At 43.6% G+C, this 15,678-nt stretch overlaps 1 protein-coding gene across 2 annotated transcripts in view; it reads right to left on the minus strand.

The window, feature by feature from the left end:
* LOC138761702 (aryl hydrocarbon receptor-like) overlaps window positions 1-15,678 on the minus strand; it is a 144,965-nt gene that overhangs the window by 15,028 nt on the left and 114,259 nt on the right. For both annotated transcript variants that reach the window (XM_069934285.1, XM_069934284.1), the window contains exons 4-5: window positions 10,676-10,765; window positions 1,730-1,853 (exon numbers count right to left, since the gene is read on the minus strand). In XM_069934285.1, coding sequence (XP_069790386.1) covers window positions 1,730-1,853; window positions 10,676-10,765 — 214 coding nt within the window. The remainder of the gene's footprint in view (window positions 1-1,729; window positions 1,854-10,675; window positions 10,766-15,678) is intronic.

The raw sequence follows: 15,678 nt of genomic DNA on the forward strand, positions 1-15,678 counted from the left end.
TTTTTTTAGGTTAAGTTTTATCTCTTTTTTTGTAAGTGGGTATTTTTTTCCATATATAATTGTTAATTTTATTAACCCTTCACTCTTTATTTGGGGGGGGAGGGTTGGACTAATTTTAAGTTAGACTATTAATATTGTGTTACAATTAATGGGGGGGGTCATTTTGTGTAGTTTTCTGATGTAATATTGTAATCATACTATTTTAATTTTTTTAAATTTTTCTTTAAATGTAATTCTCTATTGTATTCATGTTATAAAATTTTAAATAAAGTCTTCAAAAAAAAAGAACTACATCACAGTACACAAATACTAATGACCACAATATTGTAACTGAAACACTAGAAAATTTGACAAAAGCAGCGACGAAAACAGCAGCGCGTGCAGACGAAACCACATGATTTGTAGCATCGTTGTAATTGGGGAATAATGACAGCTCTGACCGACCGCATTAGAAGGTTCAAAAAGTAAATTAGCATCGAGATTTAGCCTTGTAGGTCTATTGATGCACATAAGCTAGGCTTATGAAAAGTGTTTTTGTTGTATTAACTATGGTAACTATCGGGATATTTTTATAAAATTTCTGCTGAAACACTGCACAAACATTTTATAGATAGTCATTTTGGTGTCACCCCCTCTGATGGTGTCACCCGGTGCAGTCTGCACCCCCCTCGTGACACCAATGCCCTGAGCCATGATGTCTCCACGAGCTTCCTGCTTGTGGAGACAGTCTTTTCAAGGCTGATTGACCAATTACATAGTACGCTTTGAATTCATTTCTGGGTCAAGTTCTGGGTCGTCATGATGTGTTAGGGTGTTGTATTTTACCACTGGTTGCCTGGCATCATTCAAAACTTAAATCATTCTTTATGAATGAAAAATCCAAAGGAAACCAGTGTCTCCCAAAGGCAGTAGGGATTTCTGCCAGGTGCCAGAGAGTGCATTGTCTTGGTTGGACAGTTTCCAGTTTCAATGTTTTCCAAATAATGTAAGGAAAAGCTACATTAGTTGAAAAGTTTAGAAATGCAGCCTGGTGACAGGCGCTTCTGGCCCACAAGCCTGTGCCATTCAAATACACCCATGTGGCCAATTAACCTTCAAACCTTTCACATCTGTGGAATGTGGGAGGAAACTGAAGAACCCAACAGATACAGAGAGAACCGACAAACTCTTTACAGATAGCACTGGATTCGAACCCAGGTCACTGGCACCATTATAGTGTCGTGCTAACCGTGCCCTACGAAATTCATAAGCTCCCAATATAAAGAGTTGCTCCACCAACCAATCATACAAAGTAATCCTTGCCCTCTGGTCCCGAACAGGGCATAACTCTGCTTTCTTAGTGTATGGGTGAATCATTTCCCTCTGAGCGGAAGAGTGATTGCTGAGGCCAAACCAAACCAGCAACAGCCCAACTAAAACATTTTCCTTTGTACAATCCATCTCTTCCCCAATCACTCTCATCCAACCTGCTGAGTGCTTGCAGTATCCCTTTCTGATTTCCATCCAAAATTCCCTGGTTCCTGGCCTTACTCAAACTACCGGAGCCTGATTCCCATACTCCCATAACACACAAAGTTCCTGGTTCCTGCCCTCACTCAGACTCCTGGGGCCAGTTCCTACTCTTGTCGTGGGATATTTGATTCATTAAAATGTGCTTGATAAATGCAAGTGAAAGTTGTGCATGTGGGGTGAGACGAGCCACCGATGTAAAAATCAACTGGTAACTCACCGGCCGTGTGGGAATTGGATTCCTGGAAGGCAGGTGGGTTGAGGGCCCAGTGAAGCTGACGCCGAAACAGAGAGCGATCATCCGTGTGTATCAGTTCAAACACGCTCTGGTGCACCACGTCCGACTGCAAAAGAACAGAATAATCGCATCGAGTCAATCAAGCGAGGGCTGACAATAAAGAACAGGGGCACTGAAAATTTCTCACATTCCTGGAGACAAAGAATTTGAGCTGGTCAAGGAAACTGGAAATACTGGAAACCTGACACCTACTCAAAGATAAAAAGATTGAAATAGCAAAATTGGTCAATCAGAGAGAATGGGGCTTTGGGTGGATCCTTCATCAAAGTCAAGGCACAAGAAGAATTTATTGGAAGAAGGGAGAGGCATGGGGTGGCTATGTGAATTGGGCTGCAGGAGTTCAGAATCAGAAGTTATTGCCTTGAACAAGTTACGAAATTCAGTGTAGTGTGGCAGCATTATAGTGCAAACATTCATATAAACCACTTTCAACAATCAATAAAAATAATCGTGCATGAAAAGTTCATTGATTATTCAGGTATCTGATGTTGCGGGGAAGAAGCTGTCCTTGTGCCATTGAGTGCTCATCTTTAGGCTCCTGTACCTTTTTCCCAGTGGTAGCAGAGTGAAGAGGGCTTGGCCTGGGTGGTGGGGGTCTTTGAGGATAGAGGCTGCTTTTATAAGACACCGCCTCATGTAGATGTCCTCGATGGAGTGAAGTTTGGTGTCTGTGATGTCGCAGGCCGAGTTAACAACCCTCTGGAGTTTATTCTTGTCCTGGGACTTGCTGCCTCCTTAGCAGGCAATGATGTCACCAACCAGAATGCTCTCCATAGTCTACCCGTAGAGGTTTATGAGAGTCTTCAGTGACATACAAAATCTCCCCAGATACCTCATAAAGTATAGGTGCTAGCGAGCCTTCTTTGTGATTGCATCAACATGGAGGCTCCTAGACAGATCCTCGATGATGACATCCAAGAATTTGGTTCTTGGCCTTCTCCACTACTGAGCCCTCGATGAGGATTGGGTCGTGTTCGCCTGACTTCCTCCTGAAGTCCATAATCATCTCCTTGGTTTTGCTAATGTTGAGCGCAAGGTTGTTGGTGTGACACCACTCAACGAGCTGATCTATCTCCCTCCTGTTCACTTCCTCACTGCTGGTTATGATTCTACTGACAACTGTGGTGTCATCAGCAAACTTTTAGACAGCATTGGAATTGTGGCTGGCAACACAGTCATGGGTGTATAATGAGTAGAGCAGTGGGCTAAGCACACATCCTTGAGGTGCACCTGTGTTGATTGTCAGTAAGTTAAATTTCCATTGGATCCATCAGTATTTTTGTTGGGTAATATTAAAAAAGTTGAGTTTAGAATTGAGATTAACTAGGTTTCAAATTGCATTTCTGAAACTAGCATTGGCTGTAGCCCAAAACTGTTTAGCAATTACTTGGAAAAATGAGACTGATTTGAGTTGACATAGATGGCATATGGAATTGAGATCTTGTATCCCATTGGAAAAAAATTATTTACATGATAATTACTTTTTTAATCAGAAAATTTGGAGTCCCTATTTGGATTATATGGATTTATAATCCTCTAGTTCAAGAAGCATTGAGCACTCCCTCGTGATTGCTTTGTAGCCTGTTTGCAGGCTTTCATTGAAAGAAAGGCCAGAATCAGAAATGGGTCCACTATGGCAGTAGAGAAAGATCAATAATTTGAGGGTCCACTATGGCAGTAAGATCAATAATTTGAGGGTCCACTATGGCAGTAGAGAAAGATCAATAATTTGAGGGTCCACTATGGCAGTAGAGAAAGATCAATAATTTGAGGGGGGTGGGGGGGGGAGGAGAGAGAGTGTGTGTTAGAGATTTTAAAATGGATGTGAGAGAGAGAGAGAGAGAGAGAGATGGGAGGCATGCTTAGCGTAGCAGTTAGTGCCAGACCACTACACCCCTAGCGACCCAGGTTCAAACCCATTGCTATCTATAAGGAATTTGTGCCTTCTCCCCATGGCCTGTGCGGGTTTCCTTCAGGCACTTCATTTTCCTCCTGCTCTCCAAAAGCATGAAGGGTTGGTTAAGTTAAGTGGGTTTAATTGCATGTCATGGGTTCATGGGCCAAAGGACATTTAATCTGTATTGTTAAAAAATTTTTTAAAGTTAAAAAGATGGAGAGTGGGGATGGAGAAATAGGAGAGGAAGAAGGGCAGAGTGTGATAAAAAGAGCAAGTCAGGAGAAAAGAGCAGGAGAGATGCAAAGTCATGGTTAGAAGGGATGAAGTGAAGGAAGGAGAAAGGTTCGTGCAGGTGAGGAGGAAGAGCTTGAGATAATTCATGATGTGCTTCTCTGGCACTGACGTGCTCTGGAATTTGCCTCTGAACTCTAGCCAGGAGCTGGTGGCATTCTTCACCTTTTAAAATGGGAGGGCAGGAACGCAACAAGGTACAATCTGACGCAGAGCAGACACCCACACGTACCCTCAAGGTCACCCCGCAGCCTCCAATGTTTCAGCCTATCTTGCTCTTTCCTTATCTCTCAAACTCACCAGTTCCAGTAACATTCCTGAGAATCCTTTCTGTACCCTTTCTAGCTTAATGACACCCTTCCAATGGCTGCATGCCCAAACTGTGCACAATACTCCAAAATATGTATTTATATATATTTTATTTTATATTATATCTTTACGTAGCTATGTGCTGTGCATTATGTGTGTGCTTTGTGGTCCAGAGAAACACTGCTTTATCAGGTGGTATATGTATAATCAGATGATCATAAACTTCAGCATTTATTGTCATGAACAAGTCATGAAATTTGGAGTTTTGGATCAGCATTATAGTGTAAAGATACATATTATGACCATCTTACAAGTTTACTATAAATTTTTTTTTAAATAGTGGTGCACAAAAAGTAAGGCCGTGTTTTTGGTTTAATTGATAATTCAGGAACCTGATGACTGCAGGGAAAAAGCTGACCTTGTGTAGCTGAGTGCTCGTCTTTAGCTAACTTGAACTTACTTGCTTCATTGACCCAGCTCCTGAACCCAATGTCCAAATCTTCTCAGTGTCTACAAGTCCGTGGGAAGTGGTGAGAAGGTTTGGAAGATTATTCAAGAATTATGTGAATAGCAGGTATCATATTAAATGAGAACCAGTCTTCCGAGGAAAATAAAACTATTCACAATTTAAGTTCCACTGAACACTAAGTTCATGGTAACCAGTCACTGGGTGTGGGATATTCTGATTCTGTACCATTGTAACTGTGCAGAGAAAGACAATGAATGATTGTTATCATTAACCGTCCTTCATTGAAATCCTTAGATGAGCCGTCAGGAAGCAATTAAGTGGGTATCTCCATTATACTTCCAGTGGCCCTTGAAACCAATTAATCATCGGGTGTAGGAAATTCTATCAACACAACTTCAAAGACACATCTCCCTCCAAACAAGAGCTGAAGTGAAGTTAAACTGAAGTTCAAACTTATTGTCAGATCATCATATACAACTTCTGATACTTTTTTTCTGCAGGCCAGGCTTAGTAATTTCTATTCCAGTGACTGTAAACTGTACACATCAGGAACTATAAATGAACTGATTGGGCAAATGCAGGTATAAATATATAGGGCAATAAATAATGAGCATATTACTCCTTAAATGAATCTCTAAATGAGTTTATTGAAGAGACTTATGGCTGAGGGGTAATAGCTATTCCTGAACCCGGTGGTACGAGTCTTGTGGCACCTATACTTCTTTCCAGGTGGTAGCAGCAAGAACAGAGCATGTGCTGGATGGTGTGGGTCCTTGATGATTGCTGCTGCTTGCAGGTGGCAGCCTTCCATGTAGACTTTCTGGATGGTGAGGAGAGTTTTGCCTGTGATGTAGTGTGTCCAGGGCTTTCCGCTCAGATGATTTGGAGCCCTCATACCAGGCTGTGATGCAGCTGGTCAGCACACTTTCCACTACACATCTGCGGATGTTTGCCAAAGTTTTAGATGATATACCCAACCTCCTCAAGCTCCTGAGAAAGTAAAGGTGCTGACGTGCTTTCTTCATAATGACATTAGTATGTTGGGTTCAGGATAGGTCCTCTGACATAGCGACTTCCAGGAATTTAAAGCTGCTGCTCCTCTTCACCTCTAATCCCTCAATGACTGGATCACATATCTCTGGTTTTCCTCTCTTGATTCCTACAATCAGTTTCATCTTGATGCTAATAAGTGAGAGGTTGTTGTTAATACTCTACACCATTCAGCCAAGTTTACAATCTGCCTCCTGTATGCTAATTCATTTACAGCCCACTACCGTGGTATCACCAGCAAACTTGTAGATGGTGTTGTTCTTGAACTTCGCCACACAATCATAGGCGTAAGCCAAGTAGTGCAAGGGTACACATCCCTGCTGTGGTCTGGAGCTGATGGAGATTGTGGAAGAGATGCTTTTGCCAATCTGAACTAACTGGGGGCTACAGGTAGGCCTATAGAGTTCAGAGCCCAGGACATGGATCTGTTTTATAACTTAATATTTTGGCTGCTTGATGTTCCAGAGAGCCACTCCTCAATGTTGTTGCAAAAGCAATATTTTTGGGGACACACATAACTGCAAACTCTGGAATTTAGAGCAAAATAAAAATCTGTTGGAAGAATTCAGCGCATCGAGCCTACGGCATTAGGACCAGGTGGTTGAACCCTTTGGAGCAGCGCTGTGTCGCTGCTTCCCACTCTCCCGTTGATTATTTCAGTGCCGCAATTTTGCTTATGCCCCATGACAAATGGCTGCTCAGGCTCCCCTTTCAGAATGGTTTGCAGCCACTCCGAGACATCCCTGTCCCTTGCTCTCGGGAAATAACACACCATCGGTTTGTGGCCACAAAAGCTCCTGTCTATTCCCTGTGGAACTCCTGACCACTGTAGCTCTGTCAGTCTTTTTCCTGCTCTCCTGCAGCAGACACACCTACAGTGCCATGTTCTTGATTACTGCTGCCTTATCCTGTGAAGGCATCACACCCAATGGTATCCAAAGTGGTACATCTTTTGTTTTGGACATACAGCATGGTTACAGGCCCTTTCAGCCACAAGGCCATGCTGCCCAATTACACCCAATCCCCGGAACGTTTTGAAGGCTGAGAAGAAACTGGACCCTCCCCCCCAGGGGTAACCCATACAGACACAGGGAGAACATGCCAACTCCTTATAGACATCGCAGGATTTGAACCCCAGTCCTAATCGTTGGTGCTGTTAACACACTGTTAACAACACTGTTATGCTAAACACTAACATTAACCATGCCACCCAGAATTAAGAGCATTTTAAATAGCAACAAAGAACCAGTAAGCAAGGAATAAAGACAGGGAAGATAGATTATGAATGCAAACTAGCACAAAATATAGAAAGCATAAGAAAGGTTTTCATGAGTATATCAGGTTGAAAAGGATGGTGAAAGCTAATGTAAGTCTCTTGGAAGATGAGAAGGGGGTTTTAACATTGGGTAATATGAAAATGGCCCAGGCGTTAAATTGCTATTTTGAGTCAGCCTTTACAATGGAAAACACGCTTAACGTGCCAAAGACTATGTTAACAATGTGATGGGATGTGAGGACCTTAATACAATTGCTATCACTGATGAAGTAGTGCTGAGTAAACTAGTGGGTCATAAGGTGGGTAAGTCCCCTGGTCCTGATCCCAGGATACTGAGAGAAATTACGGAGGTCATGGTGGTAATTTAACAAAATTCTCTGGAATCTGGGCAGGTTCTGGTAAAAAATGGCAAATGTCACGCCACTGATTAAAAAATAGAATGCAGGCAAAACGCAGCTAGCTACGGTTTACGCCAGTTAGCTTGGCATGTGCAGTCGGGAAAATCCTTGAAGCTATTATTGAGGAAGAAATAGCGAGACACTTGGGTAGAAATTATTCCATCAGGCATTCACAGGAAGGGCAGGGTCGGGTTTGACAAATTTATGGAGTTCTTGGAGAACATAATAGGTGGAGTAGATAGAGGGGAACAATGGATGTTATATGCTTGGATTTCTAGAAGGCATTTGATAAGGTGCTGCATAGATATGGAGCATGGATAGAGGATTGGTTAACCAACAGAAAGCAGAGTGTCGGGATAAGTGGGTGTTTCTTTGGTTTCTGATCAGTGATGAGCGAGAGCCGTAGGGGACGGTGCTGGGGCCGCAACAGTTCATGATTTGCATTAACAATTTGGAAGAGGGGGCCGAGTGTGGTGTATCTCAATTTGCTGATGACACTAAATTGAGTGGAAAACCAAATTGTGCAGAGGACGCGGAGAGTCTGCAGAGAGGTATAGATAGGTTAAGTGAATGGGCGAGGGTCTGGCAGATGGAGTACAATGTTGGAAAATGCAAGGCCATCTACTTTGGAAGGAAAAATAGTCAATCAAATTATTATTTGAATGGAGAAAGATGGCAGCATGTTGCTGAGCGGAAGGACTTGGGAGGGCTTGGGCATGAAATGCAAAAGTTTTGTTTGCAGGTGCAACAGGTAATCAAGAGGGCAAATGGAATGCTGGCCTTCATTGCTAATTTATGATCAGGAAGATTCTGCTACAGGGTACTGGTGGCTGTAGTATTGTGTGCAGCTCTGGTCTTCCTCTTTTGAGAAAGAATGTACTGGCTTTGGATGTTCACCAGTTTGATTTGGAGATGAGGGGCTCAGCATATGAGTAGAGAATGAGTTGCCTGGGACTATAACTTGCTAGAATTCAGAAGAAATGAGAGGGGATCTTATATAAACATAGAACATTATGACAGAGATAGATAGGATAGAGACAGGAAAGTTGTTTTCACTGCTAGGTGAGACTAGAACGGGAACAGAGGCTCAGGATTCGGAGGAGTAGGTTTAGCAAGAGATGAGGAGGAACTGCTTTTCCCAGAGAGTAGTGAATCTGTGGAATTCTCTGCCCAAGGAAGCAGTAGAGGCTGCCGTCATGAAATTAAGGGTTATGGGGAAAAGTCGGGTAGGTGGAGCTGAGTGGCTAGTAAGATCATCCATGATCTTATTGAATGACAGAGCAGGCTCGACAGTCCGGATGGCCGACTCCTGCTCCTATTTCATGTTATTATATTGCTGGATAGAAGGCTAATAACTTCATGACCAAGCAAACTCTTAACATCACCTCTCTCCAGACAGCAAGGCTACCATCTCAGTCAAAGCACAAATAAGACGTTTCATAATAAAATTATCCAAAGATGCTCAGCAGACTTCATTTCCTGATGTTGCTTTAACAGTGGTAGAGCTCCTCAAACACAGCAGCAAAGAGCGATCAATGCAAGAAGGGGTTTCAGCAAACTAAATACTGCCATTCAAAGGGAGCAATACCTCAAGCATACAGCATTACTGCACCATGCAGTACTGATTGATCAACTGATCACTAACAGGTTTACAAGGCCCCATTCGGATTTCATTACACCTGGAGAAGTATTGGACAGATATTTTCAAGACTTTGATCAATTATACTGGGTATTAGAGTGGAACCTAATCCATTGACTGCTATTTTTGGAATTATAGTTCCCGAGGTGGGACGAGTTCCCACTTCTGCACATCGGGTTGTAGCCTTCACTACATTGTTGGCCAGAAGAGGCATTTTATTTAAATGGAAGGATCTTAATTCATCTACTTTGATGCAATGGCTCCCTCAAGTTATGTCATGTTTAAGTCTAGAAAAAATTAGAAGCTGTACTTTTGATATCTCTGTTAAGTTTGAAGAGACGGTGTCCTTTTATAAACTATTTTCGTATGTGTTAATTTGTATTTTGACTTTACCTTCCAAAATGTTTTGAATTTCTGTTGTTTTTTTTTTATTGGCAAGTACCAGATAAATAGCTTGTACTAATCTGTTGTAGTGAACTCTCAGTTTAGGCTGCCCAACCTTTTTGGAGGGCTTTGCACTCAGGGGTGTTCGTGTTCCTATACCAGACCGTGATGCAGCCGGTCAGCACACTTGCCACCACACATCTGTAGAAATTTGCCAGGGTTTCTGGTGTCATACTAAACCTCCGCAAACTCCTGAGAAAGTAGAGATGCTGACGTGCTTTCTTCACAATGTCATTATTATGCTGGGTCCAGGAAAGATCCTCCAAGATAGTGACTCCCATGAACTTAAATTTGCTCACCCTCCCCACCTCTGATCCCCCAATGATCATTGGATCATATACCTTAGGTTTTGGTGACACTGAGCACAAGGTTGTTGTTGGTGCACCATTCAGCCAAGTTTTCAATCTCCCTCCTGTATGCTGACTCGTCACCTTTCTTTATACAACCCACTACCGTGGTATCGTCGGCAAGTTTGTAGATGGTGGTATTGTCGTACTGAGCCACACAGTCGTAGGTGTGAAGGGAGTAAAGCAGGGGGCTAAGAACACAGTCCTGTGGTGCTCCAGTACTGATGGAGATTGTGGAGATGTTCTCACTGATTGTGGTCTGGAGGTGAGGAAACCTATGATCCAATTACACATCCTCCTTACTCCTCCTCACTTTTCATGGACCTTCTGGGCTCTCCTGATTCTCTGTTTGAGTTCCTTGCTGCATTATTTTAATATTCCTTTTGAGCCATGCCTGATTTCAGATCCCTATTTCTTTTTAACAACATCTCTCATCATCCAATTTAATTTTGTTGCATTAAGGATGAAGGATTAAAGATTAAATTCAAAAGGGGAGCAAGGGCTCCCTTTACAAGAGATGAACCAAGCAAAGGGGTTCCAGAACTCAAATTCAGATGAGCAACTGGTTAAAACCAGTGATACCAAGAATTAAAGTGTGGTCTGGTTGTAAGAGGAGCAATGAATAAATTGGAAATGAATCACTACTGTGTATTGAGTCAACATTTAACTCAGGAGGCTAGGTTCGGCAATTGGACTTTCCTAGAGTGGTTCTACAGTGAGGATCCTACACAGCTGGTTACACACTCACCTGGTGGAAGCCAAGGTAATCCTGGATGGTGGAGGATGTGTAAAAGACGTACCCTTCAGCAGTGACAACCAGAATAAAGCCGTTCAGAGCCTAGAAAACAGGAGGGCGGAGTATTAGCAGCTGCACATCACCTGACGCCCCCACTTCCAAAAAGGTTCGGTATCTCACCCCTGACTGACTAATCACAGTGTGACCAGCAAGGCTGACTCCAATGAACACAGTGAACATTCAGCTACCAATCCCTTACTGCATTTCAACTTGCTAGCTCCTATATTTTGACCCTTTGCGATCTGGAGCAAGTGTAGGGCTTTACTTGAACCATAACCAGCCATAGATCTATCTGTACGGCCAACACCGTGCACATTTGCACTTCTGGCCAACTATGAGCATATATTATTTGTTGTCTTTTCCCTTAATTTATAGATTTCTTTTTGTCTCTTTGAGGGAAAGAGATGCAGGAGTATCAGAGGCGGAGAAACAGCTTCTTCCCACAGGAGTGAGACTCCAGAACGACTGAACGAACTGCTCACACAAACCCTCTGAGTTTCGACTATCTATTAAGCAATATTTATTTATTTATTATTATTGTATATACGTGCTGCATATGTATCCTTTGCCTGGATGTGTGTTTGCATGTTTTTACACCGAGGACCAGAGAATGTTGTTTTGTCAGGTTGTAGTTGTACAATTGGATGATAATAAACTTGAAATTTTGTGCTATAACATGCTTAAATTGCTATGATTGTGTTTTATGAACCTGTGGGGTGGCTGCACCAAGTAAGAATTTTGGAGCATCAGTACATTGTACTTGTGTGCGTGACAATAAACTTCATTCATTCATATCTAGGAACATTGGCTTGAGGGCTGGCAGGCATCTGGAGCCTGAGGGGATGCAAGGTCTTCTTCACTCAGGAGAGCACATGCAACACCCCACAGCCCATGACAGATGTGTTCAAGTGAGAACAGAGGAGGTCACCCCTTTCACACTGAGAGGATGGGCTTCATGGCCAGTGCAGAGCAGTGTGCCAGTCTGGCTCTGGATATCTCCATCACCCCTGGTAATGACGCCATTTCCTCTGGCAGTTCTCCCATGAGATGAAACATTCATCTGGCTGCCTATTATTTCAAAAGACCTCCCCTGGAGCCAGCACATTGAGGCAACCATGAAGAAGGCACACAAGTGGCTTTACATTCCAAGGAGTCTGACAACATTTGATATGTTGTTAGATATTCTATAAAGCTTCTACAGGTGCATTGTGGAAAGTATACCGACTGGTGGCATCACAGCCTGGTTTGGAACACAGAGGCAACAAACATAGCCAAGGTCCATCACAGGCTCTGACCTCCAATGCTCTGAATGCATCTACGTGAGGCACTGCCTCAAGAAGGCAGCCAACATCAATGAGGCCCCCCATCATCCTGGTCACAGGAGTTCTCACTGCAGCCTTCAGGCAGAAGGTTCAGAAGCCTGAAGTCCAGTACCTCTGGGTTCAAGAACAGTTTCTTTCCAACAGATAGCAGACTCTTAAACCTCCCTAATCAGGACTGGCCCAACACCACAAAATGACTGTCTCCACTATTCCTGAAACTTGTGTTTTTCACTGGATAACTATGAATATTTTATCTATTTTTGTTGAATTATTGTCTCATTTAAATTATTTAGTATATAGCAGTCATTGATGAGCTTCTTTATATACAACTGCAGCAAGTAAGAATTTTGGTGCAGATGTATACTGCAGAATATAAATGACAATAAATTCATTATCGTGAGTCAGTTCCCATAGGACCCCATTCCCCATTCTGAGTCAGCCCCTAATTGAAAAAAAAATCAGATTTTCTTTTAACCCCTCCAACAGATCCTTGACAAAAGTTTGAAACGGAATGCTCCATCAGTTTGGCCGCCACAAGAATCATCAGGCCAAGGGCAGGTGATGGTGCAAAGCTCATGGAAACAATTCATCCATGGAGGGGCATATCCATATAAGGTCACCCATACTCTGCCATCTTAGTAGAGTGATCATTTCCACATTACCAAAAAGGAGGGCTTGCAGGGTCTCAGTGGGGGTTGGGGGGGGGAAATGACGCTAGTGATGTGGGGGAGGGGCACAATAATTCATTTACTCCTCCCACCTTGGCAACGGCCCTGACTTACATGGTCATAGGTTACCCATGACCTATATAAAATAAAAGCACATACACAGTTTCAAAATTAAAAAAAATAAAATTTAAACTGTATTGCAAAAACATTAAATGCCAACAGATATTCACCTTAGTTATTTTATTAAATAAAAATTCAAACAAAACTTTTTTTGCCTATATAAATCCAGCAAAAACCTAGCTATTTTAACATAAATCAGCGATTATCTGCTGGAGGCCTTTAACTTATTCAATGATTTATTATTCTGCATAGGACCATCTTCCACTGATACGCGTTTCAGAAAGAGAAGCAGAGGAGGTGATCAATGAGATGGTGACCACGGCAGCAGCGTAAAGTGAGGGGACTGTTGGGGACTCACGGTTAGGAACCCATGTTGGCAGTGGGCTGCTTGAGATATTCACACCAGGCTGCAGACTGGCTGAAGGGGTACCAGGTATTGAAACCTGGATGCGAGAAGGTGCTGAGGGCACTGAAGGTTTCCCAATCGTGTCAGAGATTCAGATCTGGAGCTTGGGGTGCTGCTGGCTTGGACTGGACTCTGTGGATATGGGGGCTGCGGCAGCGCTGGAGGCAAATTCACAGACACTCGGGGACTCTCCTTTGCTTCTCTTTCTCTGACTGTAAGGCGTTTCAGACAATTTCTGCCGCTAGCGAATCTGTTTGCCTTACAGCAGGCAAGAGCAAATTCCGTGTAACACTGATTGTTTTTATTACACGACTATAAAGGAATCTTGAATCTGTGCGGGTCCTTCAACCGCAAATTGCCAGGAGGCCACAGCATGTATGAGACCCTCGACCGCAGGTCGCTGACTGCCTCCAGCTTGTGTGGGTCCCTCAGCTGCTGAACACTGGTCCTCTAGGATCATCTCCTCTGCTTCTCCTTAACAGTTGGGGGGAGGGAAGAAGGGGTCTTCTCTCCATTTCTGGTGCCGTGCACCAGACCGCTGCTCCTTTGGAGTCTGCCACGCCTCGTGGACGCTGCCGAGCGTGCAGCCCATGAAGCCGGGAGGTGGGCACTGGCAGTCTCCTCCTGGAACATGGGATTTGGACCGTAACCTTCAGTTGTCCCCAGGTGCTCCACCTCTCCGGTGCCAGCACCTTTAGTACAAGAGACTGAGTTCCCATCTCCTACAGGAATAAGTTAACAGTGGCTGTTCAGGTCACAGCAGAAGAACTCCAAGGCAGTGGAAGCAGCTTACAAGTTTATCAAGAATCACTGCACTAATTTTCCTCTCCCAGCAGCGAAACAGAATCTAGACTCATGCCAGCTTCTCTTTGTATCCCAGCTGATTGAGCAGGATAATCCAGACTTAAGGATTTTTAAAAAAATATCTTGTTCTATAAAGGCATATTTCCCTCTGTGCAATGCTATTAATGCTGGTAAACATCCCTCACAATTAATGACTGCTTTGTTCTGTTGCAGCTCCAATATGAGAAAAGACTGCCAACAAATAATGTAAATACAGCCCTGAGTCACGCAAAGGAACCTTTCCCTTCCAAACAATGTGCTCTCGGCTTTCTAAAGCAGAGGGAGGCACCATTAAACTTTCCATCAATGCCAAGATAACTTGACCTGGTTGACCCAGACTTTTGTCGGTCTCATTTCAAACACTCAGGTCCGACACTTGGCAGGAGTGCATTCCACATCAAAAGCAACTGAAGGATGATAAGAGTTCCACAAACAGCAGCGTGCCGAACCTTCCTAAACTGCAAGCAGGGTACCAGAGACGTACTTCTTGCAAGCTCCCTGAAGGCATCAATCCGATGGAAGCATGGGATTCTGAGCTCCTGGATTATCAATATGACTGACTACTCTCAACACAATCTGCTGGGGGAAATCAGTGGGCCGAGGAGCACCCGTGGGAGAAAAAGGGGTGACATTTCGGGTCGGAACCAAGTTCCTCCAGCACATTGTGTTCAGCTTTAAACTTCAGCATCTGCAGTCCCCTGTGTGCCGCCACAGACTAATCTGCGCTGGGAGAAAACAAGGGGGAAGTGAGTATCATGCAGAAATTAAAGGACCTGCTTGAATCTCATTCACCCTTTGACCATGTGTAAGATGAGAGACAGCCATATACTTGTTCTGGGATCTAGGAAGACTTGATGGCACTCCAGTTCTCTGGGGGTCAATGATGAGGCCAATGTGAGAACTTCAGACTCTTCTGTAGTGGGGGAAGGGGGGGGCGGGGGTGGCTGGTTTGTGAGACAGTCCCATTCCTCTGTCATCTATACTGGGCTTCCATGTGGATGCAATCTGTTTAATCCCATCCCAAACACTCCTTATTCACTTTGAGTTGTTGTGGGCCAGAGAATCCCAGGGGTCAGTGGAAATGCGGCAATACATCAAGGAGGCTTTGCAAGCATCCTTGAACCTGCATCTCTGTCCACCTGATAATACCTTCCTATGACAGAGCTCAGCATAGCACCTGCTTCAGGAGTCTAACAGAGTGCCTTTTACACCCTCTGGAAATGCTAAAGGAACTATGCAGCCAATTTATTTCTGGTGTAGTCACAGCCTGTTATATTCAAGAAAGAGTAGGTTCTACGAGCAGTATTGGATGATTCATGCTTCGTGATTCTATTATGGATAAAGGTCGACCAAGACGCCAAAAATGACTTCCCTAACCACGTTGTTATACAATAAAGTCTACAGATACTGAGGTCAAATGCAATCCACAAATGTGCCAGAGAAACTCAATAGGTTACGCAGCATCTATCAGAAGAAAAGGGTAACCAAAGTTTCAGGCCTGGCCAGATACCTGTTGAAAGGCCCAGGCCCGAAATGTTCATTACCCTTTACTTCCTGTGGAGGTTGTGTGACCTGCTGAGGATTGCATTTCCCTAA

This window comes from Narcine bancroftii, chromosome 4 (genome assembly GCF_036971445.1).
Source record: "Narcine bancroftii isolate sNarBan1 chromosome 4, sNarBan1.hap1, whole genome shotgun sequence".
NCBI lineage: Eukaryota > Metazoa > Chordata > Chondrichthyes > Torpediniformes > Narcinidae > Narcine > Narcine bancroftii.